Source organism: Lepidochelys kempii, chromosome 24, assembly GCF_965140265.1.
Source record: "Lepidochelys kempii isolate rLepKem1 chromosome 24, rLepKem1.hap2, whole genome shotgun sequence".
NCBI lineage: Eukaryota > Metazoa > Chordata > Testudines > Cheloniidae > Lepidochelys > Lepidochelys kempii.
This window is the reverse complement of record NC_133279.1, coordinates 8,618,534-8,637,155: the sequence shown is the minus strand read 5'-3', so window position 1 is coordinate 8,637,155 and position 18,622 is coordinate 8,618,534. Positions and strand designations below refer to the sequence as shown.

Below are 18,622 nucleotides of genomic sequence, written 5' to 3'. Positions count from 1 at the left end.
ATTAAAAGCATCTCACTGATGCCTGAGACCCCTAGATTGCTCCATGTGTTATCCTGGCAATGGGCTGACCCAGAACCAGCCAATCCTGGGGGAGCTGGGGCTTGACCCCCACCCCCATTTCCCAATTATCCCCATGCAGTTTTGCAAACTGCTGTCCCTTTGGGCCAGGGAGCAATCGGCGTTCCCCCCACCCCGAGTTCCTGGCGTCGCCCTCCCTTCTTCCAGCCTGGCCCGGCCAGGATACGAAGATGTAATCATCCAGGAAGCGCTTCTTGAGGTTCTCCACGATGGCATCCTCGCTGATCTTGGCCAGCAGCACCATGTCGTCCACCCCGCTGTGCTTGACATTCTGCGCCTGCCAATGGTAGCGCTCCTTGCTGCCCTGCGCGGGGAGGGGAACACAACGGGACAGGTCACAGGACTGGCAAAGCTCAGGCCGGGGGGGTGGGGGGGCGGGGGAAGCCAGTGCTCAGCAAACACGGTGCCCTCGGCTGCCTCTGTCGGGTTCCGCTCCAGACAGGGAGGGGATGGCTTCGGGCTGCTAAGCTGGTGGTTTGGGCCATGAGAGTCTGGCACCAGGTTGGCAATCAGGGGATCTAGGTTCATGGACAGCCTGGGAGAGTCACATGATCTCTCTGGGCCTTGGTTTCCCATCCATAAAACATGGATCCCCTTCCCCGGCTTCGTCTGTCTCAATCATGGGCTCTGCGGGACAGGAACGGTCTCTGTGTCTGTGCAGCGCCTGGCCCAGTGGAGCCCCAATCTCATCTGGGTCTTCTATTCTCTGTATTACAGTAGCGCCAGGGCACCCCAGTCACAGACCAGAAACCCACTGTGCTAGGCCCAGTACATTACTTATTAGGTGTATTACGGTAGCCCCTAGGAGCCAATCATGGACCAGGATCCCATGGTGCTAGGCACTGTACATTATTTATTAGGTGTATTACGGTAACACTTAGGAGCCCCAGTCATGAACCAGGACGGCATGGCACTAGGCGTTCTATGTTATTTATTAGGTGTATTACCGTTGCGCCTAGGAGCTGAGTCATAGACCAGGACCACAGAGTGCTAGGCGCTGTACAAACACAGACCGGACTGTCCCTGCCCCAAAGGCTGTGCAGTGTAGATGCTATCATGAAAGTCAAAGCCTTGTCTGGTCTCCATGAGTACTCAAGACCCCTGGCCCTTTGCCGTTTTCCCAGGGCCCTAAGGCCAAACTCCTCTGCTTCATCCTACGTGACTGGCCGTGCTCCACCCTAGAAGAGGCTGCATGATGCCCGGGTGTCTGTAGCTTATAGAGAGACATGCAGGACGACGACGTTACAAAGACCGAGAGGATGTAAAGCTATGATCAGCCTCTGCCTTAGCACCAAGGCACGACCTGCGTGTGTGTGTGTGTGTCTCTCTCTCTCACACACACAAAAATTTATCACGTTTTAGCAAGACTTTGGGGTCTCGCCCTCCATCCGGCGCCAACAAAGAACTCCGCTCTCTCTTTTCCTTCTTCTGGCCAGGAATTCCCATCATCTTGCCAGCCCCAGGGGTTCAAAAACCAGGAGCTGAGCCCACAAAAATCATGAGATTGGCTTTAAAATAATGAGATTTAATAAACAAAGAAATGCTGGGCCATGTTTTCTGAGCCTTTAGAGAGTTTTGCTTCCAAGTTTTTCTGCATAAGCACGGGGGCCAGAAACCTGCCTTTAGAAAAGAAATAAATTAAAGCTCAGATTCTCAAGCGCTCGTATGACTCCAGGAGCCGGGACTTGAAGAAAAACTAACCATATATTGCAATACGCATGGTAAAATGGCAAAAGTTGGCAACCCTGCAAGTGCTGTATCCCGAACTTGGTGCATGGCTCTGGGCAAGTCACCCCCCTCTCCCTCCATGGGTGTGCCTCAGTTTCCCCACCTATACCATAGCAAAGGTGCTACTGACCCTCCTTTGCAGAGGCTGCTGCAGCCCTGCCAGGTGTTGTTAACAACCCGAGTGCAGCATGAGGGTTTGACTTTCCCCTCTCTGCCAATCTCCATTATTAATCGACAGAGACGCTTTGCCCTTGATTTCAGCTGGGAGAGAAACTGACCGAGACGGATGGAAACAGAATCCTCCTGGCAGTGCAAACTGCTCACAACCTAGTGGTTTTGCCCAGTGGGCGGGGAAGGCTGGGATGTAGGGTAGTGGCAAAGGGAACCGCAATTCTTGCCCCCCTGGGTTAACAGCTGGGAGGATCCGGAGTACCCCAGGATGAGATGCGAGGGAGGGGGGAAGAGAGAGTGAGCGTGTGTGTGTGTGTGTTGTTTGGGCTATGTGTGCGCACACGACTGCCCCCCACAAAAACAGACAACCCACAATCCACTTCTCCCCCCCACACTTCCTCGCTGCATCAGCACAGAAGATGGGTGGCTCTGCCCTGCCCCCTCCCCAGGCCGGGTGACTGTGATCAAACCCCCCATCCCCGCTCTGAGCCAGCAAGGAAACTTCAGACAGGCTCCTGGCTGTTGCCAAGCGCTCCGTCCCCCGGCCCACTCAGACAATGCGAGCGGCCAGTTGCTATGCGACCGATGCCGGTGGCACTCGCGGAGGGAAGGGATGGCAGCGAGAGGAGGGGCAGCGCGGGGGGAACGCTGCAGAGGCTCTGGTCAAGGCTAGGACGATGCTCTCCTTGCGGGTGCTTGACCGGGCCACCCCGGCCTGCATGGAGCAGGGTCAGACAGCCGGGCATGATCGCTGCTTGCTACTCTGATCATAGCTGTGGTGCTGCCGGCCCTCCCGCAGTATTGCGGGGGGGAGACGGGGGTTAATTCAATCCCCAGCTCCCCGAGTCACGTGAGATTCTGTTTCCTTTAAGAAAACCCAAGTTTCTTATTTGTCCCCCATCTCCATAGCATCTAAACACCTCACACTCTTCAGTGTGTCTACCCTCCCAGCCCCCCAGGAGGCAGGGCAGCGCGCTTATCCCCATTGTACAGAGGGGAAGACTGTGGCACAAAGTGACTGATTCACGGTTAGTCAGTGACAGAGCAAGGCATTGAACCCAGGACTCCTGAGGCCGAGGCTGGCAGCCGAACCACGGAGCCCTCCCACCTCCCTGTGGAAAGCTTGGCACGAGGCCTGAAGGCTCAAGCAGCCGGCGGCAAATAAAAAGAAACCCAACGTTTATTTTTATTTTTTTACATCTGCAGAACCTTTACAGCCAATCTGGTGATTTGCGGGGAGCGACCCCTGGTGCATGATCCCTTGGGAGTGACCCCTGCCTCGTTCTCCCCATGTGCTGCCCCAGGTCTAGAGCATGCGGAGTAAATAGGGGGAACAAATATGACCTATTTGGATGGTGGCAGGGCCCATGGGCGCTCGGTGCCAGCCAAAGGGGGAGCAGACAGAGAGGCCCTGCCGCAGATACCACAAACCGAGAGCTCGTCAGGGGGAGGGGATATAAACCCTTGGGGGCACTGGCCAAGCACTAGTTCCGCTCTGCCCCAAAGGCCGGGATGGGTCTCAAGGCCAAGCTGGGCCGGGGCACAGAAAGCGTCTAAGGCGGATAAGACTTGAACGCAGGGCAGGGCTGGGAGCGGACGCGATTAGCTTCGCTCTCCCACGGGGAGGACAGCGTGCAGCAGTCCAAAGTTGGGGGACCCCTGCCCTAATTAAAGGGGGGGTTGGAAAAGTCGCCCCGGGGTGGGCTAGCCCGGCACCACGGGGTTCCTCTGAGCCAGCTGGTGCCAGTCGCCACCAGAGGGGGGGAGACTGGGCTGGGTGGAGCTGTGGGCCGACAGTGCCTGGGTTTGCTCTGCTCTTGTCCTAAATTTAAGGGGTCAGCTCGTTGGGGCAGGGAGCAGCCCCGTTCCGATCCCAGCCCGGATGGGGCCAGGGCAGGCAGGGCCCTCCCAGGGTGGTCTGAGCTCAGAGAGCTGCTCAGAACACTTGCTGCCCCAGGACGGATTTTGCTCCTCAATCCAGAGCACCCCAGCTTCCCCGAGCGGCAGCATATGCCTGGCATGTGGACAGGGCTGGTGGAAGGGCCTTCGTGCCCACAGAGTGGGGCAGGTAGCTGGTGAGACCCCAGGGCTAGCGACTGTACCTAGTGATGTCAGCCCTACCACCCCTTTGCCGCATAACGAGCCCGTGGCCTGGCCACCGGTGGGTAGGACGCTTAGGTGACAGCATACCAGCCTCCCCAAGTGAGGAGGGCGTCTCAGGCCGGGCCCACCCCCTTGGGCAATCTGGAGCTCTGGCCATGTTAAGTCTGAGCAGGCCTGTGAGAAGGGAAGTGCTATTGCCAGGCTGCCAAGGGGGAAACTGAGGCATGCAGGAAGGAAGTGACTCACTTGCACGAGGTTCTAATGCGAGTCAGTGGCAGAGCCAGGAAAAGAACTACGGGCCCTTATTCTCGGCTCAGCGTTCTAACCACTCAACCACACTTCCTACCCACAGGCAGGAAATGAACCCAGGAGTCCTGATTTCCAGACCCCCAGCCTCCACCACCAGACCCCTCACCCTCAAAGCAGGGACTAGACTTCAAGGAGTCCTGCCTCCCTGTCCCTCCCTGCTCTAACCACTAAACCACGCTGCATTCCTACTGCCTCACCCTTTTCAGCGTCTCCACACCCTCAGCCCAGAGCCAGCCCCGTATCATATGGTTGTGAAACTGCCTTCTCCAGTGGCGTTATTCATTAACCCGAGCTGGGCGTGTGGGCAAGATCCCAGACCGGCTCAGGAAAACTCCCAGGAGAACTTCACTGCACTCCAAGGAATGCATCACGTGCTACCCTGAACGTCCCACAGCGTCCCTGAAATCCAGAGCGGCTCCACGCCTCACGTCCACACAGCCGCGAATGCAAGCCTGCCAACCCGGGGACGCAACGCCGAGAAGGGCTCAGCCGCAATAGCACCTCGCTTCAGCCTCTGCGGGTTACTAACCCCAGCAAAACCCCACACCTTGGGGAGGTCCTACAACAGGGCCAATCCCACTACAAGGATTAACGAAAGGCAGCATGGTCCAGTGAGTAGAGCGCAGGGCTGGGCCTCAGGACACCTGGGTTCTGTTCCTGACTCTGGCCTGCTGGGTGATTTTGGGCAAGTCCCACCTGTGCTCTGTGCCTCTGTTTCCCCTTCCACCCTGTGTCTGTCTGGAACTATTTGTCATCTTGCTGCTGTAGCGCCTAGAAGCCATGGTGCCAGGGACTGTACAGACTTTCCCTGTCCCAAAGGGTTTAGAACCTAAACACATCTGTGCGATCTCAGTTGGGAGTGGGGTGTGCAGCACCTGGCACGATGGGGGGCAGGGAGGGTATGACCGAATTTTGGTTGGGGTTTGTGCATGAGCATCAAGGGGCCCCAATCTCAGTTGGGGGGAGGGGGTCTCTGCAGGGTCCCACATAATGAGGGCCCTGATCTTGGCTGGGGGAGGGAAGGCTGTGCAGACCCTGGCCTGACAGGGGCCCCCCGATCTCAGTTGGGGTCCACACAGGGCCCGGCCCGACTGACGTGGAGGGGGGCCCCTGATTTCAGTTAGGGTCTGCGCAGGGCCCGGTCCGATGGGGGGGCCCGATCTCACTTAGGGTCTGCGCAGGGCCCGGCCCGACAGGGGGGGCCCGATCTCACTTAGGGTCTGCGCAGGGCCCGATCTCACTTAGGGTCTGCGCAGGGCCCGGCGCGACAGGGTGGAGGCCCGATCTCACTTAGGGTCTGCGCAGGGCCCGGCCCAATGAGGAGTCCCCCAATCTCAATCCGGACATTCACATGCTACCATAATCCATGTCACAAGCCACGTGGCCGTTTGTGACAGTCACGTGCCGCTCCCTTTCCGAACCTGACACGCTCGACGTCACGGGACGCGCTCACCCCGCTGCAGGCAGGGACATGCAAAGGGTGCCCCGGTGGCAGGGCTGTCGGAGGGGGAACCAGGCAGGCTTTGGAAGAGCAGCGGGATTTCGCTGGCACAGGACTAGCCACGGCAATTCACGCCCGGCTCACGGAGACGGAGCTGCCCCCGCTAGCCAGCAAGGGCAGCGTGAGAGCGAGGAACCGGGGGCCGGGACAAACGCATCCATTGTTTGAGGCACTGGGCTCGCTATGGGCAGCGTTATCCCCGCATGGCCGGGCACTGCCTGAGCCAGGATCTTGGCAGCTCTGGGGTACAGCACGTCATCTCGGCCGGGGGGGGGCTGAAAGCCAGGCTTCTGCTACCAGGCCAAGGTTTGCCCCAGCTCATGTATGTAATAATGGCCCCACCCAGACCCATCAGTTCGCTGTGCGTGGGGGTGGAGGGGTTTAGGGCAAGATCTGGCCCCCTGAGTGCCCCCTCAGGGCACCCACCCACATTCCCATCCTCCCATTATACATGCACACCCCCACTCCCAGCAGGCATGACCCCAGTGCCCCCCCTAGCAGACACATGCTCCTGCCCCTTCCAATGCACGGTCATGCCCACACACGCCCGCCCCCCCTGCCCCCCCCCAGCTCCTCCAGCACACGGCGCGGCGTCCCCACAAACACAGCACCAGACCCAGCCGGCTCTGCCACACCCGCCCCCCAGCTAACAGGGGGCCAGGGCTGCCCCCAAAGGGCCCAGCCGGGAGGAAGGGGGGATCCCTCCATCAGGCCCGGGAGGCTGCAGCTAAGCATAGCCCCGGCAGGAGGAACTGGGCTGAATCACGGCCCCGGGCCAGACATTTCGGTGTGGGAGGCTGCTGGCATGTGGCTCCACAGGCCTGATCCTGCCCCAGGGGCCCCGGCCCGGTGGGGCCTACAGGGCTCCCCCGGCTGCACAAAGACCAGGGAAGGGAGAAGAATGAAGGATGAACCAGCCTGGTGCAGCTGGGGGGCGGGGGCAGGAATTGATGGTCAGGCTGGAGGCAAGGAGCCTGATCCTGTGGCGCTGTGAAACACGCCCCTCCCTGATCTTAGCAGAGACGCCCCTCCCCCACAGCGCCCCACAACCCCCTCCCCACACTGCCACACCACCCCCTTACACCACAGCACCCCGCAACCCCCTCCCCACGCCGCCCCACACAGCACCTACCCCCTCCCCATGCCACCCGTGACCCCCTTCCCCACACCGCCCCCTTCTCCAAAGCACCCCAGGGAGACAGGCTCCTCTGTGAGGAGCTAGGGACCAGCAACATCACTGACGGGCCTGGCTTGGTCTGAGGCTCTCAAATTGCCTCACCACGCCAGGTAGAGAAACCGAGGCCCAGGGACTGCCCACCCCTCAGGTCACAGTGACAGATTGGGGAAAAAAAAACCCAGGAGTCCTGGCTCCCAGCCCCCTGCTCTATCCCCATTCCCCTCCCATCCCCACTCCGGGCTCTAATCAGCAGAGATGACTGTCGCACACACGCATTAATCACTCTCTATTAATAGATTCCCAGTGACCTGCTGGGCGCAGCCGCCTACCAGAGCAGAGCCGCACCACGGACGGCTTGGAGGCTTGGAGGGGAAGCCTGTTCCACACACAGGATTGAAGCCAGCAGGGTCCATGCTCACCATCCACCCCAGTGGGTCTCAGCCATGACCACAGGCCCTGGTAGCCAGCATCCTGCTGGGACCCCCCACCACCTGGGAAGAGCAGAGTGGTTGTGCTCCCCCCAGTCACAGCCTGCAGATGGAGACCCCATGCCAACCCCAGTCAGTGACCCCCGCACCCGACCAGCGCTTGCTGGCCCTGAAAGGTGGGGTGGGGCTGCCCCAATCCCATGCTGCTGGCTAGAACCAGTGCCGGGCACCCCATCAACCCGCAGCTTCCCCCTGCCGAGCGGGGAGTCTCTTTGGGGTGGGGGGGCAGGGAGGGAAGTTACCAGCACAGAGACTGCAGCCCCGTCAGCATTTGGGGGATGGGAACTGGGGGCAGCAGAGAGGAACTGCCAGGATCTAAAACCCCATCACAGAGGAGGCCGGCCATGCTGGTCTGGGCATTGTGCCCACGATGCCCCTCCCTCAGTGCCTCAGCAGGTCCACCGAACCCCACCCCACCCCCTGCCCCAGGGGTGAGAAGCGGCTGTACCCCTCCCCCCAGGCTGGACAGCCACACCCCCCGGGCAGCAGAGATGCTCTCTACAGAACGTTTTAAGCACCATCAAAAATTCAAACCTCTGCCACACACGAGAGCCGCCGTCTACGCAGGCTCTGCAATAAGTCCAAGCACCTTAAGGAAAGGTTTGAAAACTGTGCAGCTCTGAGGGGTCTGGCTCCTGGAGCCAGGGCCACGAGCAGCAGGCCGGGCCGGGGATGGGCTTGCTTGACCGAAACCTCCTTACACAGGAGTGCAGCCAGGGCCTGTCATGACAGTGTCCTGAAGGAACAGGACACTCCTGGATCCAAGCTGGGAAATGGCAGTGTTGCCACCTCTCACTAGCTGGTACTCTTAGCCAAGCTCCAGCTGCTGGAGTCACATGAATACAGGAGAGACTCTGCTCAAAATTAGAAGGAAAGAACATGTTTCCCACCCTCATGGTCATGGAGAAAAGCTTAAAAACCCAGCCTGAGTGTAACCCTAAAACCTCAAAAACTTTATAACCACCACCACCCATATGTGGTCAGTTGGTTTGTTTTACTCCAGATTTTCGTGCACATGTGGTTGATGAGGAGCAGAACTAGCTCCTCCTGTTTGCTACAAAATTACCCAGGCAAGAACCCAGTAAAACATCATTGAACAGGTAGGCTAATTAATCTGTTCAACAGATTCCCAAGGGACAGGGTGGATTCTCCAGCACTTAGAGTCACTGATATTGAGACTGGACATTTCTTTCCAAAAGATGGACTGTAGGTCAACCACCAGATATGGGCTGAATGCAGGGATCTTTAGGTATTTTTGTCTACATGGGGGAACTTGACTGGCATAGCTATTCCAGAGTAACTCCCCCATGTAGACAAACTATTTCAGAATAAAAGTGATTGTACTCAGAAATAATTACTCCACTTTGTGAGTAATTATTCTGGAATAGAGCATTCACATGTAAGCTCTTGTGGAATTGCTACACCCATCAATTTCCTCATGGAGACAAGGACGAAGGGAGAGTCCCTGGCTTGTTTTACGCAGGAGGCCAGATCAGATGATCAGAACGGCACCTTTTGGTGTTTTAAAAACAAAATAAATCTATTCAACACCGACAGTGCAGCCCCGGGCCTGCAATTCAGGTCGATGCCCGGTGCAACGGGAACCCCAGCCCAATTCGACACAAAGAGCTCCCCCAAATCCCTTTGCAAACCCATCTGTAATGCACTCTCTCACCACTGCCCTCAGAAACCAAAGCAGCCATTAAAACAAAGCCCAGCCCATGCCAGGGGGAGGGAATGGCTAAGCCATTTAAGCATCAGGTTCAAAACAACCCCTTCTCCTAGCACAGTCCTGTTATGGGAACCCTGAGCTGGGATCTGAACACCATCCTCCTTCCCAGGAGCTCAGGGGCCCTGGGACTCACCGCACCAGGTGCTGTACTAACATTTCTAAAGTGCCTCTCACCTAAGCGCCACACAAAAGCTCCCAGGTGTTTTTTATGAGCTCCAGTAAAGTCAGTGACACTCAGAGCCCCTCCTTCCAGCCTGCGCTCTGGCAGAAATTCTAGCTACACCATCAGGGGAAACAGGTGCCTTTCAGGGGCTCCCGGGGCAACCTGGCCAGGAATAACACCCCCATCTTCCAAGCCCCTTAACATACACACACCCCTTAAAAACATCACCATCTCCTGTCTAAACTCCTCCGGGACACCTAGCATCAGCTTAAATGTCCATTGTAAGGCCCCGATCCTGCAAAAGGATCTGGACAGGCTGGGGTGGGGGGGGGCGCTCAGGGGTCACCCAGTGCAGAGATCCAAGAGCAGGATCAAGGGCCCAAACCTTCACAAAGGGAAAGGCGTAAATATTCAGGGCAGAACTCAGACAGGGCCGTAAGCACCCCGATTAGACAGAGAAAGTGTGGGGACTACACAGGCAGCTGGCTGGGGTCTGGCAATATTCTCCCTGCGCTCTATAGCGATGCAACAAGGATTTGGCCCTTTTAAGAAGTCTAGCTCGGAAAAGCAAAACCAACCCTCCCAGAAGGTGCAGAGGTTCCGGCAGAGAAGAGAAGTCGGAGGAAAGAGAGAGTGAGGCGAGAAGGAAAGTTTCAGAGGAGCAGCCGTCTTAGTCTGTATCCGCAAAAAGAAAAGGAGGACTTGTAGCACCTTGGAGACTAACTTATTTGAGCAAAAGCTTTCGTGGGCTACAGCTCCCTTCATCGAAGGTTTCTTGGGAATCCCAATCAGGCCAAGGAGGATCCTTCGCAGCCCCAGAGGCTACTTCTGGCCCAGCTTCTTTCTATCCCATTTGCAAGGTGATTCATGGCAGCTGCTGCTCACAGGGGCGGCGGGGGGGGGGGGGAATGGGGATTTAAGATGCAAAAAAAAAACCCCACCCTCCCTCCAAACGTCCCATTAGCTAATAATTAAACTGGGGAACGCCGGGGACGGGACCTTTATGGGATTTGCAGCGGGGGGGGTTGGATCTTAAAGGGACTGAAGCGTCTCCAGGGGGAGCAGGAAACTCACCATGGCTGGATCGCGGTGACTCTTCCCCACGTCCTACCTCCGCCCTGGGTGGCTCAGCAGGGACCCATGGCTGGCGCCGGCTCTGGGGCGGCTCGTCCTGTCCTGCAGCAGCTCGGCACGTCCCCGGGGGCGGCGGGCGCCCCAGAGCAGAGCCTCTCCCGGGGGAAGGCAGCAGGAGAGGAGCCGGGCTGGGCAGAGATGGAAGGCGGGGGCGGGGGCAGGGGCAGGTACAGGCAGGTGAACGCCGGGAGTCTGGCTGGCTGCACGGAGCGCTCCCGGGCAGGGCAAGGCGGGGGGGGGGAGGGGCAGGGAGGAGCGCGCACAGGCGCCCCCTGCTGGAGCGGAAAGGCAGCTGCGCGCAGCGGAGGGCTCCCTCCTCGTCGCTCCTGGCCCCTGCTGGGAGAAAGGGGAACTGCAGGGTTTGGAAACAGCGGACTTGGGAAATAGACCAGAGGTGGGTGGGAGGCTGTCTACACAGCAACGCGAGCCCGAGCTGCCAACTCAGGCTTGAGCCTAACTCCCCTTCCATTTTCACCCTGACCCCCCACGAGGTGGGAGGGTCCGAGCCGGAGTCAATCCGGGACCCAGGGTTCAAGACTTCATCCCTTAGGGTATGGCGATGCTGCAATAAAACACCCCCAGCTGACTCATGTCAGCTGACTCAGGGTCACGGGCTGCAGGGCTATAAAACAGCAGAGTATATGTTGGGGCTTGGGCTGGGACCCTTGCGAAGGTCTCAACCCCTCTGCAATGCAGCCCAGGGTTCGTAGAACTCGAGGTAGCAGACCCTGGGTTTGTTAATTGAGGGTCTACACTCGTTTGTAACCCCAGGTTCGGATCCGTTGAACCTTGGGGCCCCAAGAGAGGGCTCTATCATCTACGCTGTGTGATGGGGGCCTGAGTCCAACCCCCATATCCCAGACCTCCTAGCTCCTTCCCAAAATGTGGCCACTCTAGTGCATTGTTCGTGGTGCACCGCAGGAAAACCTGACTCTCCCGAGGACAAAGGAAGTCAGCCCGTGGGATACTTTTGGCAGCCTCCCAGAGCATGAGTTCAGTGGGGCTGCATCGCCACTGCAAAACAACAACGCTTGACTCAGGCTGGGACCCTTCACCCCCATGGGGTCCTGAGACCTTGTGTCTGAGGCCTGGCTTAGTGTGATTTGTGTGTAGACAGAAAGGAGGGTTAGGCTGGAGCCTGAGAGCAAACTCTGGGCTTACACTGCAGTGTAGACTTACCCTTAGTTCAGTGCTGCAAGGGGCCTTTTTTCCCCCCTTGCGTGCGCTGGTGTTCACGAGTCTGATGCTGCAGGATCAGCTAGTTCAGAACTTCTGCAGCCTTGGGGAGGGGAGAAGGGGGGAGTGTCTTCTTTTCCAGTCTAGATTTTTCAACATCTAAATTAAACAAACATCTAAAGTCAGCGAGCATTCCCTCCTCTCGCAGGCATGTGCATTTAAAGTTGCGGCTTTTAGCGCAGCACTGAACGCTGAAGAAATCTCCCTGCCAACTTGGGAACCTTTAAGGCAGTTTTACACCTAGGGCTTAGGAGACATCCCTGCTTTGCCACAGACATCCCAGGTGACCTTGGGTAAATCACTTAGCCTCTCGGTGCCTCAGTTCCCCATCTGTACAATGCGGATAATAGCACTGCCCTGCCTCACAGGGGTGTCACGAGGATGAGTACATTCAAAGACTGAAGTGTTTTGAGATGTACTTATGAACAATACCTAAGAGTTAGGTATTCTTATTTTGCTTTGCTAGTCGGTGGAAATCACTGGTTGAGCCACTGGCAAAGTTAAATTGACGGCCAAGTTAAACTTGGAAGTTTTCAATTTTCAGTGGTAAATATCCACACTCATCAGTTTCTCCCTCACCACAGCCAGAGATGGGGGGAAATTCCTCTGTTAATAAATGACATTTTTCAAAGAAGAAATATTTTAAAATGTTTCACCTGGTGTGTCTGCTGTCCATTTTACCTGAAAGTTAATGATTATGATCAAAGATCTGTAGGTAGCTGAATCTTGCATTCTGCAATCATAATTTGAATATTAATGATAATTGTATTGATTTATAACTACATGAATTGCAAATGGACTATGATTATGTTTATATATAGGCATGATCATCATTTATTATCATTCTAGTACATACAATATATTGTATATACTCTAATTTATAACTGCATTATTACATTGCACTAATATTACATTTATATTAGAATTTCCATATTAATAGATGATCAAATGGGGCCTTCCTGGCCATGAGCCAGGACAGAGGGACTTGGGTGGGGCCGACAGACTAAGATTGGTTCCCTCCCCACACCCCGGACGCCGGGGGTGAAGACTTGCTGCACAGCTGATTGGCCTTTATTTAAATAAACCAGACCCTCGAAGGAGCTCCGTTCGCTACATAAGAACTTCACTGAACTTACTGAAAGTCCATTGGGGGGGACAGAGACTCAGCACCAGGCCACCAGGGGGTGTGCAGGGCAACAGGGAGAGCTCCCGGGGTGAGTGTCCATACTATTACAAGTCCCTTCCGGCCTCTATCTCAGACTCTGGTGTGCTTGTCCAGCACAGCGGCTTTCCAGAACACTTCCCCTTTCTTACGATTCTCCACTCCCCACATCCAATTCTGTGCAGACCAAGCCGAAGCCGCTCGGCCACTGGAGAGCTGAGCTTCACGCCAGTTTAAAAACTGCAGAGTATGCCGCTGCCAGGTAGAAGGTACCTGGTAGAAGGAACCTGGGCAGCAGCCCCACACACTACTAATCAAACCCTCCAGTTTCACAGCTCCCAGCCTGGGGGCCAGGCACATGGGAATGGGATACAGAGCCTTTCAAATGCAGGGTCAAATGCAGCCCAGGATGGGGAGTCAGAGGATGGGAGTCAAGATCCCAAACTCTGCTACTGACACGCCTGACTGAGGAAGTCTCCTCTCCTGGAGCCTCTGTCTCTTCCTCAAGGAGGTAGGAATGAGGGTGCTCTTATGGAAAGCAGAGAGCTCCAGCTGGCAGAGGTTATTTGTGACTTCATCAGTCCCATCAGACAGGTGTTTGGGAGCTCCGTGGACACATGCTGGCACAACGCGGCCTCCTTGTCTACACCCCTACTGGAACTGCCCTGCAGCGACTGACAAACCGGTCTCAGAACGTTGAGGTGGGGTTCTTCTCCGAAAGGCCTCGCTGGGCTCCCGGCTCAATGCCTCCAACTCCATCACCTACATGCTCAACAATCCACCTTGAGATCCAAATGGGAAGCGGGGCTCATTCTTTCACCTGCATCATCCCCGGTAACGATAGTTCTGCAGGCAGAGCTCAGGGACACCCGTGCATCCTCATGACTGTTAGAAGCTCCCTCAGTGAGACCTGTCTCACCCTGTGACTGCCAGTGGTGTGGCACAGGCGTTAGCGATTCAACCTCAGTCAACCATTCTGTTAATGATGCATGAGGGGGAACAGAACCCAACTCTCACTCCGCCATAGCTGAGCTAGCTTGGTAGGGCTGCTAACTCAAGTAAAATCTCATTCCCATCACTAGCTGATCTGACTCCAATACCCACCAGGAGAAAATCTACCAGGTAAGGTTGGGACATATTTAGACATTTCCATTCCCCGAGTCTAATTCCAGCACCTTAAGCACAAGACCATCCTTCTGCTCTGCCACTGACTCACTGCATGACCTTCATCAAGTCATATCAGGGTGCCTCAGTTTCCCCACATGTAAAATGAGGATAATGCTCATTCACCTGTGTGTAGTGCTTGGAAATCCTCTAATGAGGATTAGTATTCAAAGGAGGTTTAAAAAACTAGATCTGTCCTGAAACCCACGGTTAAGTTCAAGATCTGCCCCCAGTGATCCTTCGGGGTCAAACTCTACCTACATGCATTTAATCTGTTTTATGCAAGCCTAGGGGTGTGACAGAAAGAGGCAGGCTTGGAATACGTAGGAAACACAAAGCAATCTTTCCCACCAGAGCTTTCCCCTTTAAGCTTTTTCTTAATTGCTGACGGCTTAACGAGACGCAATCAACAATTTCTGCACCAGCTTTTCTGTTTTTTTAAAAAAGGACATTTTATTAGAAATCAAGTTCTGGTTGTATATTTTATTTCTGAGTTTGGCCCATCCTTACTGAATAGGAAAATAAAAAGTCCCCACACATGGAAAGGTTCACACACAGCCCGTGTAGCCAGCAGCAGCTGTCAGAAAGGGTGTTCGCTTCAGCTCAAGGAGAGGCCATTAGTATGGCCTATTAGGATCTTATTTTTGTCCCTCTCCTCTTGCCGTCATGCAGCCCATCCCCTTTTAGCTGTTAAAATGTACTCTCCATGAAGATTTAAAATGAAAACTACATTCCAAAGGATCCCATCCAGATTAAGTAGCAACAATCTGCAGAAGTCACCCAACTGGTTGGGTAATTTGTATACAGGGACATTATTTCACTTGCTAATTTGCCACTTGAAGCAATGCTGCTACTATGGGCTCAGTACATCTGATCACTGGGCATCCGTATGCCATTTGCTACATGAAAGGGGAACTTGGTTGCAGTTCACTTCCAGGTCAGGATAAATGCAGAGGGGGAAGCTACAAAGCAAGATGGAGTCATTTGAAGTGTCTGTTCACGGCTTTTTATGGCCAAGCAAGCTTGAGTCGCGGCAGGAGCCGAAACATGAAGTTAGCCACTAAAGCAGTTTTCCGACAATTCAACAGGCTGCTAAGTGACATACAAATGAATAAACTAAGCCTAAATTTGACCCAAAAGTTAAATCCCAGTGATCCCCACCAAAAAAACAAGGCAATTGCAAAGTTTTAAAATGATCCTTTCTCTGCTCTGAAACTCAGTAGTAGCCAAAATGACCAACATGTCATGGGCTGCTCCTACAAATAATTGCTACCCTCACTGCCAAGTGGATTATAGAAGGAGGTTAAAATTACCACTGCCAAGTGGATTACAGAAGTGTAACCCCATTCAACACAGCAGCCTGCAAATCTGCTTGTAAGCTACAACATGTGACAAGTATCACTCATTTTTCCAACATTCATAGTTACTTTTTGTCCTTATATTAGAGCGATACCACCCCGCCCCACACACTGATCATCCAAACAATTCTATCATTTCTAGCTCCACCCCTCTGGCACTGCAAGGCTGGGTCTTTCCCACAGAAATTCAGATTGTTCCCTAAAATCTACAGCCCCTTTTCCGAGCCCCTGCTGGCTGTTCCGGGAACAGCTGGGTCACAAGAGCAGTTACAAGGAGGAACTTAAAGGGAAAAATTAAAAAATGGAACGAACAGACAAAAGCAACTAGGTTAGTGTTTTTTTTGGTAATGAAACTAGCACTAGGTCCTTTTCTATTCCCACCTGCAAGGATCAGCATATTGCTACCCAAGCGTTCTCCACTCCTTGCAAAGTCAATGTTTCAGACCTTTCATAATTCTTTCAGTGGACAGTAAAAAGCCATAACTTACATTTTGCCAATCCATTTCCAAACTGGTAACAAGAATAACTGGTTTTGAGAACAGGAAGTGACAGAAGATTATGCCTCCCCACGACCTGTATGTTTTAACTGCAATTGGGAGACAGTGAAGCCTAGGTTGCTGCTCATCTGTTGGGCTGCAGGAGCATATGCAGTGGTTTGAACTTCTGGTTGCAAAACTTGGAAATATTGCCTCTTCCTGCCAGAAACCTCTATCCCATAATGTTAAAATACAGTTAAAAAAAAGGCTAAATAATCAACATGGCAAAGTAGCACTAAACAAACACCTATTAACATGAGAGTCCACATACAGGAGTCAATGGGGGAGAACCAGGACTGAGGTAACAAATCACACACACTCAGGTAGTAGGGGATTCCACCATCTGATCAGCAGCTGCAAGAAGTCTGAATACACTGAGGGGAGAGAGGACAAGGGAAGGGACTTATGTCTGAATAGAGTTATACTAATACACAGAAATGGAGAAGCTTCAACAAATCAAACCTTGTTGCTCTTTATAAAGTACAGATGTTTTCAGCTGGACAGTAGCAGAAAGGGAGTTTTAAAAATGAAATCAGCCCAGCCTAGAGTGATTTCCATGCCCTGGATCTATAAGCCAAACAGCCTGGCCTTACAACTTCACAGCTGTGTTCTACTGGTTCTTTGCAATAACTTTGTGCTTGTCAGCATCTGCTTTTGACCTGTTTCTGGGGATGAAAAATTAGCACGATCACTTCTTTACTTAAAACTGAAAAAAGGCACTAGCTATGCCCTGCTTGCTGCAAAACTAAAAATCAACCCATCTCCTGAACTCTAGCTAGGTGTATAAGCAAGGTAAGATGGATAAGTTTAGACTAGCCTTCAGTTACTCTAGGAAGAAAACTAGCAAAATCAGTCCACATTTTGCCTCACTCCCTGGGAGCCATGAAACTTGGCTCAGGCCAAAGTACACCACCGAGGAGGGATGGGACAGGTTATAACCTCCAGGGGAACATTCTGCATATAGAGGTCCGATCCAGATAGATGTAAAAACTCATCATCCACGGAAATGTAACCCTTGTGCGGATACCACACACAAAGCAACTTGCAGCACCGCTGCTGAGTTCAAGGCGGTGCGAGTTCAGGGCCAGGCTACTGCATCACCAGGATCATCAGCCAAGGACAAGACATTCAGTGTGGCACAAACCCATGAAGTATGAAGTCTGATATTATTGCAGGGGAAAGCTTCACAGCCCCAGATTTGTGGAACAAAGTCAAAAAGGTGCCCAAAGACAGACAGACGGGCATGCCGTTGCATGGCCAGACTATGAGAGACGTGGATGAAACGAAACAAAAAGATCCAAGTCCTAATAACCCTATGCTCCAGAAGGTTAAGACTGTGCTACATGGGTTGTGTCTAGTGACCTATGATCTCAAGACACGTTTGTTGTCTAACTTGCAACTTAAACTTACATTAAAATGTGCAAAGGGTGAAAAAAGCCAAACCAACATCAGGAGAGTCAAATAATGCTGAGAACGCTGTACAGGAACATGCAGGGTTGGGGGCTGATGGGGATTCACCTCAACTGCATTCAAGTGGAGCTAGCAGAAGGCTCAAAATATCAGCAAATTCCAGACTCAGGGAGAAGGATGGTTTTGGCCCCCTCCACCCCAGGCCCTAAACGATTATGAGATTGTGGAAGAGTTCACAGGACATCAACAGGCATAATACTGAAATAAAGGTGGGAGGAACTGATGTACACATGGTTCTGGTGTCTAGCAGATGCTCTGTTGTCCACAGAGCGCTGATGGCTTTGTCTCACCAACGCCTGGACCCTGCGGTCACATTAAACGTGATCGCAATGGTTGTCACATGATCCTTTTTGTTTTTAGTCAATTTCACACGTGGATTTTGTTTCTCTGAACACTGTTTTTTGTTGGTGGTGGCTTGCGAGTCTGTTAAACCTGGCACCCGGGAGGTGCTACTGCTCAGCTCCCTTCACCACACGGGGCAAGACCTTTTCCCTCGGCCAGGTGGCAGGTCTCCAGCTGGGCACTGTGGCTGCGGCAAAAGCCATCCTTGAGTCGGTGGCAAGGGCGCAGCTGTCACATGATGCCGTTGGTGAGGTACTGGAAGCCATCATAGAGCTTGGTGGTGATTGACCGCATGCTGCCATCCACCATCTGTTCAATGAGCATCTGCAGCTGCTCCTCCGTCATGTTCATGTGGAAACGCTCCTTCAGGTTGCGGATGGTACTGGAGCCATGGAAACAGGGCAGCTGAGAACCTAACACGTCGGGGTGGGGATGGGGACATAGGAGGAGACAAGGAGCAGAGTTAACAGCGAATTCTGGAGCAGTGGGAAGAACTTACACAGAATAGTTGAGAGTCAGAGCAGCCTGGTTTGGGAGGCACGTTTTGCAACTGCCATCTAGTAATGACAAGTAAACCTGCACAGAGGGTCCCTTTAAGGTCTTGTCTGTTCTGGGAAGTGACAGGAACATGCGTTCACAACCACAGCATTGGGCCCCATTGTCAGCTGGTGTAAAATGGAGTCGCACCATCAACTCCAATGGAGTTGCACAGACATATGCCTGCTGGGAATCTGGCCCCACTAGTTCCAACGGCACTGCAGCCATTCACA

The 18,622-nt window shown here is 53.9% G+C and overlaps 2 protein-coding genes across 10 annotated transcripts in view; both read right to left on the bottom strand.

The window, feature by feature from the left end:
• LOC140902855 (unconventional myosin-Ie-like) overlaps window positions 1-10,723 on the bottom strand; it is a 33,598-nt gene extending 22,875 nt beyond the window's left edge. The window contains exons 1-2 of one of the 3 annotated variants that reach the window (XM_073323426.1): window positions 10,525-10,723; window positions 245-382 (exon numbers count right to left, since the gene is read on the bottom strand). In XM_073323426.1, the coding sequence (XP_073179527.1) occupies window positions 245-382; window positions 10,525-10,527 (141 nt within the window). In that variant the 5' untranslated portion in view covers window positions 10,528-10,723. Of the gene's footprint in view, window positions 1-244; window positions 383-10,161; window positions 10,292-10,524 lie in introns of those variants that run through there. The other 2 variants (XM_073323425.1, XM_073323427.1) reach the window with 2 other exon arrangements.
• Window positions 10,724-14,572: 3,849 nt separating this feature from the next.
• The window catches only part of PI4KB (phosphatidylinositol 4-kinase beta), a 59,111-nt gene continuing 55,061 nt past the window's right edge, over window positions 14,573-18,622 (bottom strand). For all 7 annotated transcript variants that reach the window (XM_073323376.1, XM_073323379.1, XM_073323377.1 and 4 more), the window contains one exon: window positions 14,573-18,265. In XM_073323376.1, coding sequence (XP_073179477.1) covers window positions 18,084-18,265 — 182 coding nt within the window. In that variant the 3' untranslated portion in view covers window positions 14,573-18,083. The remainder of the gene's footprint in view (window positions 18,266-18,622) is intronic.